At 38.7% G+C, this 17436-nt stretch overlaps 1 protein-coding gene across 9 annotated transcripts in view; it reads left to right on the forward strand.

Moving 5' to 3' along the window:
- Ptprc (protein tyrosine phosphatase receptor type C) overlaps nt 1-17436 on the forward strand; it is a 106400-nt gene that overhangs the window by 51384 nt on the left and 37580 nt on the right. For 3 of the 9 annotated variants that reach the window (XM_050151632.1, XM_050151633.1, XM_050151635.1), the window contains 9 exons: nt 1196-1321; nt 4127-4267; nt 4971-5042; nt 6290-6313; nt 8125-8340; nt 9607-9744; nt 10668-10802; nt 14079-14201; nt 17238-17393. In XM_050151632.1, the coding sequence (XP_050007589.1) occupies nt 1196-1321; nt 4127-4267; nt 4971-5042; nt 6290-6313; nt 8125-8340; nt 9607-9744; nt 10668-10802; nt 14079-14201; nt 17238-17393 (1131 nt within the window). Of the gene's footprint in view, nt 1-1195; nt 1322-1351; nt 3698-3895; nt 4268-4970; nt 5043-6289; nt 6314-8124; nt 8341-9606; nt 9745-10667; nt 10803-14078; nt 14202-17237; nt 17394-17436 lie in introns of those variants that run through there. The other 6 variants (XM_050151634.1, XM_050151639.1, XM_050151636.1 and 3 more) reach the window with 6 other exon arrangements.

Consider the following 17436-nt stretch of genomic DNA (forward strand, 5'->3'; position numbering starts at 1 on the left):
CTCCTGCCTACCAGAACCATTTATCCTGGTCTAAATAAGTGACAGGCATACGCAGCACCGACACAGAGTCTCAAGGACGATGCTGAGCACGCCTGCTAGTAAGGAAGCAGTTAACTTCAGTGAGCAACTCTGTTAGCAAACGCAGGACTTCGTACGTAACTCATCTTTATCCTTGCCACCAGCTGAGTGGTCTCTTAGAACCGGTGTGCACCTCAGAACAGATGGTTCAATGCCCATGTTAGTGTAAGGGCAAAGGCCACTGGGCTTGGGTAGAACATGTGATGACACACATGTTTCCATTTCCAGTCTCATTTCATACACACAAGACACACATATGCAGCATCTCTCCTTTATGCACACGGTGTACTTTCAGTACATTAAAACCACACACAGGGTTTCAGATTGACCATCTCAGGAAAAGGCTGCAGGGGGTGGGACAGGGAGATGAACTGGGATTAAGGATGAGTAATATCAAATATTTTTTGGCACAATTTGATGGTGAGATTTGCTTGAAAATTTTTATATTCTTCCAAACAAAAGAGTATATTTTCTTTTCTAGAATGGAATTGCTATCTAGTGATATTTCAATGGTATGCTGAGGAAAGTTGTATAATTTTTATTCAGGATCGATCAGTAGTTTTCAGATGTAATTCAATTCATGTATATGTAAGCATGCATGCCTGACTATCTCCACAATTTTTCCAAGGCTGGATATTATCAATCTGTTGAAACTGCTAGTAGGGCAATTTAAATGCTTCCTGTTGATTTTACATTTCTGCAATACTTCACAGTGATAAGCATCTTTTCAAATATGTTTCGGCTATCATACATGTTTAAACATTATCCTTCTTTTCCTTCGCGAGTCTGTAAACAATAATTTAGTATGTTTTAGAATTTTGGAGTTCTCTACTATTCTGTCTATGAAGGCAGACTTTGGCCAGCATCAGTCTGCAGAGCTGTCAGAGAACCTTTCAGGGATCGGGAGTCAGTGAACTAAGCTGGGCATGTGCATCTTCTTGGGGAGGAATCTGTAACCAAGAACCCAGGAGACACTTTTCTGCCCAGGAAACATCAAAAGATTAATAAATCGGGTCACCTCACACTGTGGCAACTTTGCTCCGGGTGGTTTTCTCAGGGCTTTTAAATTGCCAGGAGCAGCAGAGATTGACTTAACCATCTCATTTTCTAACCTCAGGTCATGCATCCACGCCGCTGCCTCACCTGCAGACGCCCTCTGCCGGAGGAACTGACACCCAGACACTCAGCAACCAGGCTGATACCCCCACACTCATGCCTACTTCGGGTAGGCCTGCCTCACCAGGTTTGGTGCCCTTTAGACATGCACAGATATAAAGAGTATGGACAGTCGCCTCCTCTCAAGAATGGTGCGAGGTGCCATGGCCACCTGTTCAATGTGGAACACTTGCCACTTGAGGAATTAGATGCTATGGTTATTCTTAGGCTGCAAAACCAGATGGCAAAGGTTATTCTGACAGAGATGAAATACTGCTCGGGGATGGAGGCTATGGCAATGTTCCTTGTTTCTGCACTTGCAGTTACAGTTTGTGAAGACTTCATTCTCTAGTAATAAAGACTGATATATGTGAATTCTTAATACCTTGAGCCAACAAACATCTATCAGGAATGAAAGATTTCTTATATAAAGGTGGACTGAAAACTAATTACCATAATGTCATTGTCTATCATTTAGGGAGTGAGAAGAGGGGAAATAGATGCTCCCATGCAGACTTCAAGATTCCTTTTTCTTATCTGTTCTTAAAACAATGCAACATATCCTTTCCTATCTTCTCCCAAACCAGAGTCTAAATAACTTCATGGTGTCCTTTTATATGGGACAAAGAGAAGTATGTCCTTTTTCAGGTCACTATTCTATAATATCACACATATACATTCAGTGGCCTGAGGGCTTGGCCATGAGTTAGATGTAACAGAGACCTGCTGGCTGGCAGGAAAAAGTCTTGCTGCAGAATGAAATCCAGCACTGAGGTCAAGTCCACACACAGTAATTGTTATTTTGAAACACTAATACTGGTCCCTTGGCCTAAAACACCATTACGAGCAGTGCGCACACTTCAAACAATGCATGGAGTGGCTTCGTCTGATCCCGTCGCTCCAGTAGAGCAAATTGGGGCTGGTGCTTTTCAGCAAATGCAAAGACTTAGACAGCAGGGAAGGGAAGAAGCCATGAACAGAAGCCCACTCTGAGGGCTGCTAGCCACACAAACCAGCCTGCTCTACCGTGAGCAAATAAATCTTCTTGGCACATTGGCTAATTTCACTAATTAGAAGGTCTACTCTGTGCAATCAATGTAATTATAACGGTAAATGCCATTCTTAAGCGGGGGCGAGGGATTGCCTACTTACTAAGAAAAACGTAGTTTTCAAATGAAGGCAGAAGCTAGGGATTCTGAAGACAGTTGAGTGGGGTCTCTCGACATCAGAGGCACAAGAGGTGGTCAGCAGGGAGAAGGGTCTAGAAAGAGGGAGAAGCAGTAAAGAAGGTGGAAGTCTAATAAGCAGAGCCAGCTGCTTTGGGGATTCCTCGGGTGTCCAGTTTGTGTCGAAATGACACTTGAAAAGGCTGAATTCACAACCCTTCCTACTCTCCTTTTACTGTGGATCGAATCCTTCCCTTATTTCTGGAACTAGTAGGTGGGCGCTCCCTCGTCATTCCACTCCATGCTTTCCTTACAGCCGGGAGAGTTCAGGGGTGTTTGAAGAGTAGCCCAAGAACAAACTCAATTGGCAAGGAAACTCATTCCCATCTCCCAAACCATGTGTGCGACAACTTACAGATTCAATCCATCTGCAAATGGAAGATGTTTGGCATGTTTTCAGCAAAGCAGTTCAGGTCACACTCACAGGCCACTGATGAAACAGAGCACCGTGCACTGAAACCCTCACACACTGACCTCACATGTGAGGCCAAGTTCCCATTCTGAACCTGGAGATCTTGACAGGGAAGTCCTCAGGCAAGAGCCCCGGTAGGAGCTAGCTCACGTTTTCTGTTGCTTTCTCCATGACAGCTAGCACAGTGCTGGTCATTGGATGGGTAATGAGCTCCGACTGCGATGTTTGGGGGAAACATGTAACAAGCGGGAAATGCCCTGAAGCCTGACACTGAAATTCTAAGCAGGACGTGCAGTCCTTTTAGCTACCTCACTTGGCGCTCCGCCAAAACTCAGGAAATGAGGAGATGATAGCAGCAAAATGGGCAGTGTGTTGATAGAAAACCAATCTGATACCTTCCTGGCGTGGGAGCCTGCTTCGGAAATGTTGTGACCAGAAGCCAATCAGGATACAAAGCCCGGGGCTCAGCTGCTGTGCAGGCAGGAGACCATTTAGCTCAAATTCAGGGAAACTGGCACTGAGCACCTGCACACAGGGCTTCCCTCCCCAGAGTGGCACAGCCACCTGAGACTCTAAGCAGGTGCTAGGCATGCTATCTCCCACACAATCTTATGGAGGCAACCCTTTTATATTCAGACTCGTGCTGACTCTCTGCCTTCTCATCTCCAAGACATCGTCCTTCCCTTCCTTCCGAAATATTTTTAATAGCAAGTAAGGCAACATTTGACTGGGAGGTTGGACCTCCTTGGGATAACCAAGATATTTCCCAAAGCCCAAATTGTTTATTTTTGTTTGTTTTCTCTCAACTGATACCCAAGTCGTACAGGTTTCTTTTTTTTTCTTTTTTTTTTTTTTTTTTTTTTTTTTGGTTTTTCGAGACAGGGTTTCTCTGTGGTTTTGGAGCCTGTCCTGGAACTAGCTCTTGTAGACCAGGCTGGTCTCGAACTCACAGAGATCCGCCTGCCTCTGCCTCCCAAGTGCTGGGATTAAAGGCGTGCGCCACCACCGCCCGGCTCTCGTACAGGTTTCTATGTGTCTGTCTCTGAGTTCTTCTTTTGGCAAGTTCTCATATTGACAGCACAGTCTATGGAATTAGGACTATGTGATGGGTTAGGGTTACAGTTAGGGCTTGGTTATACATTGAATTGCAGTAGGTATACCAGATAGCTCATTCCTCTGTCTTAGTTCTACAATCATATCCATGTCAGCATGTGGCATGACGGAGTGACAGTGTTGGTGACCCTTCTGATTACAGGTGTGCCAGGGGCGACGGCTGCACTGGGGACCTCTCCTGCAGATACAGCCCATCCTACAGTCACCCACTCCCTTGCACTCAACAGCTCTGCTGCCTCACCTGCACACACCTCCAACATCAGCACCACAGATTTCTCCTCAGGTCTGACCATTATCTGGTATATGTTTTTGGCTACGGAGGCTCCAAACTTGAATGTAGCTCTTATTTTACTCCCAATACTGTTTTCAGATTTCCCATCTGTAAAAAAATATCATCTCGATAAGAAATTAGCCAAAAGAAATTTGTGAGGAAACTTTTGGGGGATAAGTGCAGTTTTACTATTATTATTGTAGAGTTCATGACAAAGAAGTGGATAATATACATCAGTGGCCTGTAGCTCTGTTATCAAATACAGTTGCCTCAGGTTTCTAGATAATGTGGGACAAGTAACTCACTTTCCTTTTCACGAAAGTGGCCCTACTAAACTCATTTCATAAAATTGATTTGAAGACTATACATTCCACAGGTCTAATTAGTCTAATTCGTATCTAAAATAAGGAAAGCTGTAATTCAATAGAAAATACGAGTTTGAGGAAAATGGGAATATTGTTTTTCAGGTAAGAATTATACTAAGGAGTTATTATAACTTGCTCTTTAAGTTGTAATAAAATAGTAACACTTACTTGAAATGTGTGTTTTCTGAACCAATTCATATATCAATTTTTGACTCACTTTGCTGTTTTGGAAAGTATCAGTTCAAATGAGGAAAGAATCACTCAGCAAATTATCTTCAGGAAAGAGCTTTTCCTCAAGCTTCAAGATAATAAGCTCATTAACATTTATCCTTTTGTTCATTTCCTTGCAGGTGCCACCCTTACAGCCACTGAATCATCCATTCAGAACCTTTCAAGCACTGTCACTGCAAGCAGCACAATAGGTGACAACCTTACCTCCAGTCACACAGGCACACCTCTGCCACTGTTGGGCATGTCCTCACAGGCTCTCTGGTTTTCAGAATCTAGACACTAGTGTAGCACATTTGTAGCTGGGACCACGAACCTATAGCATCACTGCCATACCTACAAAGAGTCGTGGCATTTATGAGAACCCACATAAGCAATAGCCAAGTCTGTTAGAACTTAATTTTTGGGGGGAGCATTTATAGTGTACGATGAGTAATTTTATCAAAGCCTCTACCCTTTCCATTGAGAGGAGCTAGGGGACTGATGCCGTTTTCAGTCAGTTACTGAGGAGCATAAAGACGAAGGTGAGACACCTCCTGGAAGATCTGTGGCAATGACATTGCCTGGGATCATGAAGCCAGTGATGGCAAGCCCACCATGATCCCCAGATTCTTCCAACTTTGAGAAGTTTAGCAGAAGTCCTTTTGCTTCCAAAGACTCAGACTCCCACTTTTTCAGTTAAATCAGTGATTCTCATCCTGGAGGTTAAAGGACACTTTTACAGGAGTCACCTAAGACCATCAGGAATATTAGATATTTACATTATGATTCATAACAGTAGCAAAATTACAGTTATGAAGTAGCAACAAAAATAATTTTATGGTTGGAGGCACTACAACATGAAGAACAGTATTAAGGACCATAGCATTAGTAAGGTTGAAAATCTCTGAGTTAAATGCATATATTAATACAAGGATTAATACAAAATCATTTCTGTGAGATCAATTAGCTACCCTCGATCTTGGGTGTGGGAAGCATACAGAGGATAAACCTGGGAGCAAATCAGTCTTTATTAATATCATCTGATTTAAAGGAAAAACAAAAACAGAGCATTGCTTTACAAGGGCTATAACTATGGCAATGCAGTTTGACACCAACGAAGTGAATGAAGACTTAGAATATGTTGGCAATTTTTAGATTTTGTCCTGTCCCATGCTGGTATCAGATCTGTACCCAAAAGTCTACATATAATAACAGTCACAGTTGTGTTTATTGTATATGTTAATTAAGATGATTTACAGTTATCTCATTAGTTTATAACATTTGCATATCTGAGGTGAAAATAAGATATTAAGCAAATTGCATTATTGTTAAGCCTAAGCAGGTAGACTTTCCAGTTTACAGAAAGTCTATGAAGCAGATTCTCAAAGATGAACAGAACAGACACATTCTAAAATAACATGTCAATAATTTGTCTCTTTTTTTTTCATCTCTATTACAGCTACTACGAGACCCAAACCTTGTGGTAAGTTTGTTGACCCAAAGACAGCCTCAGTCACTTGGGAACATTATTTCAGTCACTTCTCTCTTCCAAGCTTTCAAACTTAGCACACACTATTTCTATCTCTCATGGTCAACTCTCTATAGTGAGTCACTACTTTTCATGTTCTTCCTCTCCTTGTGGTTATTCTTCATGGCCAGTGTTACCCTTCCATATCTGCTTGAAACTCAGCATGCAGTTATGCGCCCATTCACTCAGAGTCAAGGTCAACCTCCATTGGTTTGTTTCCTTATCATGATGTCTGAAGCTCAAGTCCCTTTCCTCTCCCTCTGCATGACCACCTCCTCACTTATACTCTTGCCTTGAGTCATATGGTGCTGCATGTTTCTTTACTCCTGACTGTATATTCCCTGCTTTTCTTCTTCTGCCCTTGGGGCCCTTCCATACCTCTTTATTTTGGTTCCTTCATTTGTTTTCTGACACCTTGCTCATACTTGAAAAAAATCAATCCAAATCATCTGGAGTTCTTCCTGTCCTCCAATCTGAATAGATGTCTCTTTTTGGTCTTTTATCCTGTCTCATCTTATTTTTATGTCTTTGCTTAACTCTTGTTTCAGTCTGTGTCCATCTCAATTTAATACTTTGCTTTTCTAAAAACCAATTTCATTTGATTTGTCTTTGTACTCCTAGTGTTTAAGACAAAGGGCATATAGTTTTGTAAAATAAAAACAAGTAAATAGGGGCTATAAAGATGAGGGTAAAGTGCTTGCCATGCAACCACTGGGAGGTGAGCTCTGATCCCCAATACCCATGTTAAAAAGTGAGCTTGGTAGCAGGTGCCTGCCATCCTATTGCTGGGGTGGATGTAAGATGATCCTTGGGTCTGCTGGCCTGATACTCTTGCTCCATCAGAGAAAGACCCATAAAATTAAATCAAAAAGAAATAGAGGAAGATGCCTGATGTCAATCTCCAGTCTCCATGCTAATGCACCCATGTGTATGCTCACTCCTTCACATACATGCACAGATGAACACATACATGTACACAGACACACAAACACACATACACACAGAAAAGAATTTTAAAATATGTATAAAAATTAATAGTTGTTTAAAAGAAATTTTTACCAGGCAATGGAAATTATTGACACTAGCCAAAAGGTTTATGAAGAATTTATTATTATGCATAATAATATAATATATGTAATGCAATGAGTGAGAACTTTTGTTCTCTGAATAATTCATGACAGGAGAACTAAATGATTTATAAGGACATTTTAAAAAATAAGAGTAGTTATAAAGCCAGAAGGGTTTTTTTTTTTTGCATATGGGTTCATAAGCAGATAAACTTGTCTGTCAGTCAATTCAACAAGTAATTATCAAATTCTTGCTAATAACAGTCAGGTATATAATCATGAACCTGAACTGATGATGAAGATTGAAATAGACTAGCTTTTGCTCTGATGGACTTTGCAGTTTACTAGGCAAGACAGATGTCAATCCAACAGTCATCTCAGCATAAACTGGGACCTTCATCAGAAAAAGGAATTATGTAATAATGACATGGGGTACATAATAATTTTCTTATATCTTACATATTCCAAAGGATATAGTATCAAAATCTATAACCTGATTTGGTGATATTTTGGTGTCTTATCTGCTGCTTTTATTCGATATTTGCCAATCGTTCTTTTACTTCTGTTTGTTGCATACTTAATAAATTCACTCTTTTGCAGATCTTTCTCTGCACAAAAGAGTATGTTAAGGCATTCTTATCCAATGTATTCTCATTCATTCTGAATAGTGATAATACTAATTTTCTTTTTTCTTTCCAGATGAAAAATTTGTGGACATTACTGTTCATTACGAATATAACAGTAGTAATAAGACTTTTGAGGCAAAGCCAGAATATGGCAATCCCCCCAAAGACCTATGTGGAACTGTGGATTGTAAAGAGCTTAAATATCTACAAGAATGCTCAAAGAAAAATTTCAGTGTATCTGATAGCTCATGTACTCCAGCTAAAATTATAGAACTAGATGTACCACCAGGTGAATGTCAATTTCTTTCTATCTGTGTATTTCTATCAGTGTGATTTCATATGTGTGTTATGGTGTGCCTGGGGGCTAATGTGGTTAGAGAAAAGACCCAAGAGAAAGCAAGTCAGCATTGATAAGAATGAGTTTCCTGCTGAGAACCCTGGAGAGCATGAAGAATTACATACTTACTCTTTAGAACCATCACCTGCTTGTCTTGTTTCTTTAACAAAAAGGTTCCTAGCTGGGCAGTGGTGAAGCACACCTTTAATCCCAGCACCAGGAAGGCAGAGACAGGTGGATCTGAGTTCCTGGCCAGTTTAGTCTACAGAGCAAGTTCCAGAGCTATACAGAGAAACCCTTTCTCAAAATAAAACAAACAAACAAACAAAACAAGCACACACGCAAACAACAAAAAGGGGTTGCTTTGAATTATAAACAGCCTATTTTGTGAAATAATTAAACGAGATTTCTAGGTTTTCTTTTTAAATTCAAAATGTTCTTTTTTGTCCCTTTCCACTCCCCCTGCCAGAAGTTTCTTATATACATATATATATATACATATATATACATATATATATATATACATATATATATCAGTGAAAAGAACACACTTAAATATCTAATATTTTTGAAAAAAAAGCAAAGGGAGAGTTTTAGTTATGTTAATATCAAAGTTGTAATTCCAGCATGTGGAAGGTCAGTTTCTGTGTTCACATCAGCCTGGGCTAGTATAGTGTGTTCTAAGCTAGACTGAGCTACAAGACGAGACTGTATCTCCAAAAACTCAAAACAGACCAACAAACAAGTATCAAAACCTCAAAGAATTTTTTTCAAATGGGAAAAATCAGCTATTTTATCTATCTTTTCCTTGAGTTTCATTTATAAAAGCGGTGTGGATTCTATTGAAAAACAGCACACATTTCTATTAAAATATGTGGTGCAAAAAATATGCTGTCTTCCCTAGTGAATGGCAAATGTCTGAGGTAATAGACAGACTGTCTGTAATTGGGAAGTATGTATTGTATAGATATATCCAAACCCCATACAGTATGCAAATTTGTCGAATTATGTGTCAACTGAAACAAAGAAAAAATAAATATTAGGATTGTGAACTAAATAATCAAGGAGCACCAAGCCCAGGGAGTTATTAGGCTTCTCCCAATGCAACCTCATGTTTTTAAAACTGGACTTCATGGGTGTGATTTCAGAGTCTATAGTCGGTACCACACCTTCATACCAGGGGTGTAACCTAAGGACACTTCTCTGTTCTCTTGACAGGAACTGAGAAATTTACCCTGCATGACTGCACAGAACAAATATATGCTAATACTACAATTTGCTTGGAGTGGAAAACAAAGCCCTCTGCCTGTAACAACACAAAAATTACATACAAATTTCAGTGTAATGATACTGCAGGTAAGGTACCGAGTAGAGAAATTCTATCATCACGCATGGTTTAAATGTTCTTTCTGTATATACACTTGTCCTCCTCCCCTGACTCTCAGTGGTCTGTGGTAAATTAGAATACAATAACTCCAGTATCTGTCACTCAAACAAATTCACAAAATAGAAAAAAAAACCCCAACAACCATGGATGGTAACTATTGAAAAAATTTGAAAATTAATTAATTGAATGTTTTTGATTACTGCTATATGCCAGACATCATTGAAAGGATGATAAGATGAGGAAATTATAAAAGAATGATGATGTCCATATTTTGTAGAAAGGAAGCATGGTATTATCTAAGTCCAGAGGTTACGTTTTCTGACTCTCATCAATGAAAATCATTTGCAAGTTCAAGAATATGGAGGGAACAAGGAAAACAAGTGCTTCTAGGAAGGAATTTGGGTTCCTAATGAAGCAGAGTTTCTTTTTAGAAGTATTTGAATTCAGTGAGATAGACTCTGTTCCATCTTGGCATCAAGCCGCTTGCTAGGACACACTTGGCAAGGCAGAGAGATGCACGTGGCCCTCTGTGTACACATGCAGAGGCAGAAGGGGCAGAAAAGGAATGCACGGCCCTGATTGTCATCCTCGTGCCAACGACGAGAAGTTGCTAGGCTAGGCTTCAAGCATTGTGTCCAAAGCAGGAACCAGTATATTATGAGCTATCAATTTTAAAAATCTAAAACTTCTTAAGCAAAGTCTCAGTGAGGTGTCGTCCTGATTTCTCAACAAAGTTGAGTCAGTATTGCTATTTGCGAGATGTTGAGCTTATTATTCCACCATTTGCAGAGGATTCACCCCAACAGTAAGTCTTAAAAAAATGGTGTCAGGAAAGAAGGCCATACACTATGTGTCACTGCATATGCTCACGTGCAATACTTATTTCTTGCAGATTCACAAGGAAATTCTCCAATAATTTTGTTACCCGGACTTAAACCCCAAACATATTACACATGTGCTGCAGAAGTCCTATATAACAGTGTGACACTTCTCCAGGAAAACAAAACTGTGGAGACCGATTTGGGGAGTGAGTACATTGCTTACATTTATAAGATAAACAGAATTTCTGTTTCTTCTTTGGGCTTACATTATTTGGGAAATCACAGAAAATAATAGTATAGAGTTGCAGAAAGCATATCAGAGAAGAAAAATTTTAAACGAATTTTAAGGTGAATTTAAAAGTAAATTCTACAAACTTAAAGTTGTTCTTTCTGTTGTTCTAATTGTATATGTTGTGAGACTGCTGGAAAGGGTTGAGATGATTGACATGGATCATTCCTACTTTCTTCATTTCCTTTGCCCTCCCTTTTAGAACACCCTTCAGTCTGTGTTCTTATGCATCTCCCCCCAGACATGTCCTGATTCTGACAGAAGAGTGAAGTAAACAAATTGACCAGTATAATTCAGGCAAATCTAAGTGTGAAGTATAAGATATGAACTGTGGCTACCAAATTTTTGCATTATAATTAATTACAAGATAAAACTTAACAAATGGAAAGGGGCTCTGAAATTAACAGCATTTGGAAAGAGAGAAGAGATAAATCCCAATTAAATGTAAAATTTGCTGGTAAATATTAATTTTTATGGTGATGAATGAATAATCAACTATGACAAGGTATCATTGCTCACAAACAGTAGAGACATTTCTAGAAAAAATATTTGTATATATCAGTAGAGAAAAAGGAGAAGAGAAGCAATAGGAAAGGGAGAAAGAAGGGGGGGAGAGGGAGGGAGAGAAGGTAGGAGAGAGGGAGGTGGCAGAGAAAGAGAGAGAGAGAAGCAGAAAGTTAGGTATTATGGTAGATATCCCAGCATAGCTGCTTGGGAGGTTGAAGTAGGATGATGACAGGTTGAAGAGTGAGACCTGCACAGTGTGGGAAGGCTTGCTTGAGATGCAAGCAATCCTGTTGTTGAAAACAACCAGAGCAATAACAAAGTGCATATATACCAAGAGCAAAGAAAGCTGCAGGGTAGGAAGACAGGTTTAGTATCATTTTAGGTACTAAAAACTTAGAGTGAGGTCAGGCTGATTGTTCAGTGGGTAAAATTGCTTGCTGCCAAGCCTGAAGACCTGAACTTGTTCATAGGATGCATATGGTAGAAGATATGCACATATACAGGTGCACACACATACATACATGGACACATATGGACACAGTTATACAAATAAGTAAATAAACAAACCAAGATAAGTCCAACTTTTTAAAATCAGTGTAATATAATAGGGAATCTTAAAAAGAACAATGTTTATATTTAATAAAATACAAGTCATGACAGTTAACTGTTTTAGTATCCCTATAGAGCAAGTATATCAAATGGCCATCAGCCATTGGATCTCAACACATACAAATGTTCCACTGCTATAAAAGCTAAAGTTATGAAGTACCTAATCAAAACCATGTGAGATACTACTTGTATTTTATTGGAAATAAAGCAAGAATCATAAAATGATCTCTAAATTTGACTTCATAGTTGAATAATACTCTGTCTCATTGAAATGATTGAATGAAATAACATATATATTGTGTACTGTGGAAAAGTAGCCATGATTTGTTTATATTTGACATGGACAATTTCCCAAAATATATAGAAAAACCTTTCAGTTACAAAACAAGACACCAAATATTCCTGAAACACAGGGAAGCATTTTGACTATGCTTTTAGCAAAAGATATACAAATGGTGACTGAGTCCATGGAAAAACGGCTCAACTTCATTAGCCATCTGAAAAATTAAAGTCAAATCAAGATGGAGATTGTATACACATCCACTAACAAAAGACTGACAACATTATTGATGAGAATATAGAAATTCAACCCAACATAGGAAGACAGACTATATCTGCGAGGAAAAGTAGATGTGTGCATACGTATGTGGTCTTGGAAAGAGGTCAAACAGCCACCAAGTGTTTAGTAATAGAGAAATTATGACATAAGTTAATAAATAATATTTCGTGTCTTTCCTTGCTCTAATGAGACAGTAATCACATAAAGATAAAATATTCATTTAGATCCTGAGTTTGGAAATTTTGGACCAGGGCTGGATGACTCTGTAGCACTAGGTCTCTGGTAGGGACACCAGATGACAATGAGTGGTAGGGATGTATCTTGAAGGGAACTACTCATCTCTTGTATCAATAAGGAAAAAGAAAAGAGAAGGATGGGGACCCTTGATTCCATTTGAGGGTGTGTTTCTAATGACCCAAAGATTTTGCACTAGGTCTTACTTCTCCAACATCCCACCAAGACATGCTGTGACATTCAACATCCAAGCCATAGCCTTACTCATGACTAAAAAGGCACAGTTATGATGTGTAAAAAATTCAAGTGCTATATTAAAACCAATATAATTTGTGAAAACATTACTGTTTAATTCTATTTATGTATAATAAAAACAAAGTTGTATTCAATCTATAGCAGTAGAAAGTAAATAGAATATGTGGTGTCTCAAAGGGGCTCATTTTGACTGTTAAGTGACATAGAAGGACAATAGAAAGGTTCTGTATTGTGATAGTAGCACATAGATGCATACATCCATAATTCATCAAGCTACACCTTAAGCAAGTATCATTGGTTTTGTTTGAAAGATTTCACACAATATCTTAAAATATCAAAATATCCGAACAACAACATTCGTGAGAAGAGAATATTCTCAGCTATTACTCAAATAAGTGGGATACTAGATTTCCTACCGCTGTATTAGAACAAACTAGACTCTATGAAAGAAACCTTATCTAAAGAATACAGTAGAAATCTAAGGACTTCGCTGTTATCTGAGGTTTCTGTCCTGCACAGTTCTTGTTCTGCCCAGTTCTTGCAATTGTTAAGTCCCAAAGAAAATCACACAGAGGTCTACATTAACAATAAACTGATTGGCCCATTAGCTCAGGCTTCTTATTAATTCTTATAACTTATATTAGCCCATTATTTTTATCTGTGTTAGCCACATGACTCGGTATCTTTTTCAGTGAGGCAATCACATCTTGCTTCTTCTGTGGATGGATCAGAACTGCAGAGGAATAGGCTTCCTCATTCCCAGAATTCTCCTATTCTCATTGACCCACCTCTACTTCCTGTCTGGTTGTCCTGCCTATACTTCCTGCCTGGCTACTGGCCAATCACTGTTTATTTAAAATATAATTTACAGAATACAGACCATTCTCCCACACTACTTCACTGAGATTTATTAATTCACAATCAGTCAAAAGATGGCTGTTAGTGATTCCAGCTTGTTATGTAAATACTATTTTTTCAGCATCTTATTTTTTCATTGTAACTTTTTTCTTTTTCTTTCTTTTTTAACAGTTCCAGAGAAACCCAGTATAGTTTCGTGTGCGAATGTATCTGAGAACAAAACATTAGTTACCTGGAATCGCCCCTCAATTTTACCCCATGGATTTTATTTGTGTTCCAATAAGACCAGTTCAGGTAATTTTGTAAAAAAGCAATTCCCACAAAGGAAAAAAATCAAGAAATTTTAAATGCTGGGACTATGGTTTTAGCCTGGGGGCTGCAGGGACTTTATATGGATGGTGAGATTTCTATTTCTCTCTTTCAGAACTGTTATTCACAAATGACTTTCCTGCCTCAGATGTAGTGAAAATCAAGAATACTTCTAACACTTTCTTATTTTTCTTAATCTTTATTAACTTTAATCTTGACATTTGAGAACCCAGAGAAGGAAAAATTTCTTAAAATAATATATAATACATCTTGCAAATTCTACGTAATTGGTCTGTACTATTTTGAACTCCCCACCGAAACCCCTAGATAAACACACAGACAAATGCAGACACATAATATTGTGTGAAAACAAATGATCACCATCCCATTTAGCTGCTGAAAGTGGGAACTTGGGTCATTTATAGTCCTTAATTAGTCTGCTTCAGAAATTGATGGAATCCCCAAAATTTGGCATGACTAGCTTTAGATCAGTCAGCTTAAATGAACAGTTATCTGGAGAAGAACAAATATCTAGAACATTTATAGAAAGGAACATGGACGATTACCACCTCTCAGGGAAGCCTGCACATTGGACAGCACTTTACCTCCGTGCTGAGGTCGCAATAAACAGAACACTCACTGAGTCCCCTCTGGGTTTTGCTGGAAGAAACCAGACAAGTTACAAAATTTGAAAACTAAAAGATCATTTTTGATTACTCCTATGTTTTGATAGCATTTCCCCTTATTCTTGAAGTCATAATAATCCAATGACTAAAAGGAAGTTAAGAGGCATGTTGTCCTTAGCCAAAGTGTTATGGGGAAGAAATATAAACGGTGCATTTGGGAATCTGATAGGATTGAAAAGACAGGAGAAATAAAGATTCTAAGAAGAGAAAATGGAGAGCTCCTTATGTCCTCTGCTTCATCAGACATGTGTTTTAGGGACCTTTCTGCGTAGCTTCTTCAGGAATGCACTGTTGGGGTTTCTTTCTGTTTTTAGGATTCTTCTACTACTCTAGTTTGCTGCATTCTTAGTTTGATAAATTCCCTACTGCCTTGTCTGTGTGACAGTATTTGGTAGAACTACATGTGTATGTGGCTTATTTGAATTCTGTATTGTCTGAAAAATCTATATTTGTACTGAATTGAATAATCAGGATAACAGACAGGATGAATTATTAAGTTGGAAGAGTTTTGCTTGTCTGCAGTCAGTATAAGGTCTTTTTTATTGTCACTTAGATATACAGCTGTCCAAACATAATGCTTGCACATGGTTCAAGGGGAATGAAGGGAACTTGGATGATGTATCTTCCATTCTCCCAAACTTTGCACTAGTAAGTTAATTGAGAGTCCACTCTGGATGGTGTCGACGCCACCTTAAAGATCTATTGAAGCTGGTCTCTGGTCCGATATCTCCGACTGCAGTTAAAATGAGTTGCCTGCAACCCAAGGTTGCTGCTTGGCCTCTGTTTTCTCACCTGTGTCTAAGGTGTACTGCAGGGAGATCAGCATCCAGTTCATCTACCAAGGAGACTTGGCAGGATCATAGCCTCATTCAATCCTAGGAACTGTGCACACTAGTCCAGGAGAAAAGCCCCATTCAGAATTCACAGGTCTAAATCTTTGAAATGAATTCCTTTAAATCAAAGTTCACATTTTATCTCATAAATTCATGATGTAACTGTTTCAGTATCTCCAAAAGTTAGAAAATAGAAGGGGATATATCCATTATTTATTTCCCTTGGGATATCTGGTGATTGTTTTTATGTTCTCCTTCAAGAAGTTTTGATAATGGTCTAATATCTGAAGAAAGCTGTTTGTATGATGAAAATCAGATTAACACAATTTTAGAAGATTTTTTTCAGCAACTTCAGGTGAGCTTCCTGACCTTGCTGCATTTGCGTTTTTACCATATCTACCATATGTTATTTCTTGAGGAGCTTCAAGTTTGTGTCATCAACTTAATGGCACCACATGACAGGAAGCCCTCCCCCCCAGTCATTGAGGAAGACACATTTTCAACTTTGTGCATTTAAAGGATTGTTTTTTTTTAAGAGCTATTAAAAACATTTTGAAACTAGCATGGTCTACAAGAGCTAGTTCCAGGACAGGTACCCAAAACTAAAGAGAAGCCCTGTTTCGAAAATCCACACACACACACACACACAAAAGAAAGAAAAAGAAAAAAAAAAAAGAAACTCTGATGATGTTAGGAATCATTGTGTATATCCTTTAAATATGACTTTTTATTTGTCTCTTTTGACATTGCAATGTCCCTTGGATATCTGTATGTTTTCGATAATCCTCTCAGGACACCCACGTCTACACTGTTTGAAATAATGCCCATGAAGACACCTTTAGAGATCAAGTCTGGAAATTATCAGTTCATTCCTTGTTAGTCTGTATAAAATAAATATAAAACATGTCATCTTCTGGTACTACGAAAGCTAGTTCTCAGGGAGGAGGTTTCCAGGTCAATTCTAGCTTAAGTGCTCTGACTCCTCACCAAGTCTTCCCTCATTCTCAGGACACAACGAATTATGTAGTGTCATTAGCAATAGGATCATACCTTCAACATATTTACCACATATGGGTAAATATAAAATAATGATAATAATAAATGTCTTCTTCAAGAATCCTTAATGGTTCATGTCCCCTTCCCTCTTTTCTGTTTCTTTCTCCTTTTCTGTGTTGTTCTCCCTTCCCCATTAAAGCCCCCTTCACATCTCTCATGTTCCATTTCATATCACCTATATCCTGCTGTCCCTCTCTAGAACCCTCTCCCCAGTTCCTCTGTGCTTTCCTCATTTCTGAAATTACTCCAGGTCATATACTCACATCTAAAGATTTGGAGCTGGGAACACAGGTGAGAGACAACATGTGGCACTTGTCTTCATATATAAATTCACTCAATATTTGGAGTCTCCTTGGAATGATATCATGTAAAAATCAAGTTCAATGCATAGGGATCCTGGCTTCCAGAATCTTACTAAATTCTCTTTTTTTTCTTTTTAATTTTAGAAAAATGTGAAAAACTGGAAGGGACTGAGAGCCATGCTGAAGTGATCCAGCTGAAACCTTATACATACTATAGAGTGTCGCTCCACGCCTATGTCAACGGCAGGGTGCAACGCAATGGGAGTGCTGAGCAATGCTTCTTCCAGACAAAAGCAGCTCGTAAGTGCTTTGCTTTAATGTTGCTTCTATGAATGGTAAAGAA

Source organism: Alexandromys fortis, unplaced genomic scaffold, assembly GCF_014885135.2.
Source record: "Alexandromys fortis isolate MF-2015 unplaced genomic scaffold, M_Fortis_MF-2015_v1.1 scaffold_71, whole genome shotgun sequence".
NCBI lineage: Eukaryota > Metazoa > Chordata > Mammalia > Rodentia > Cricetidae > Alexandromys > Alexandromys fortis.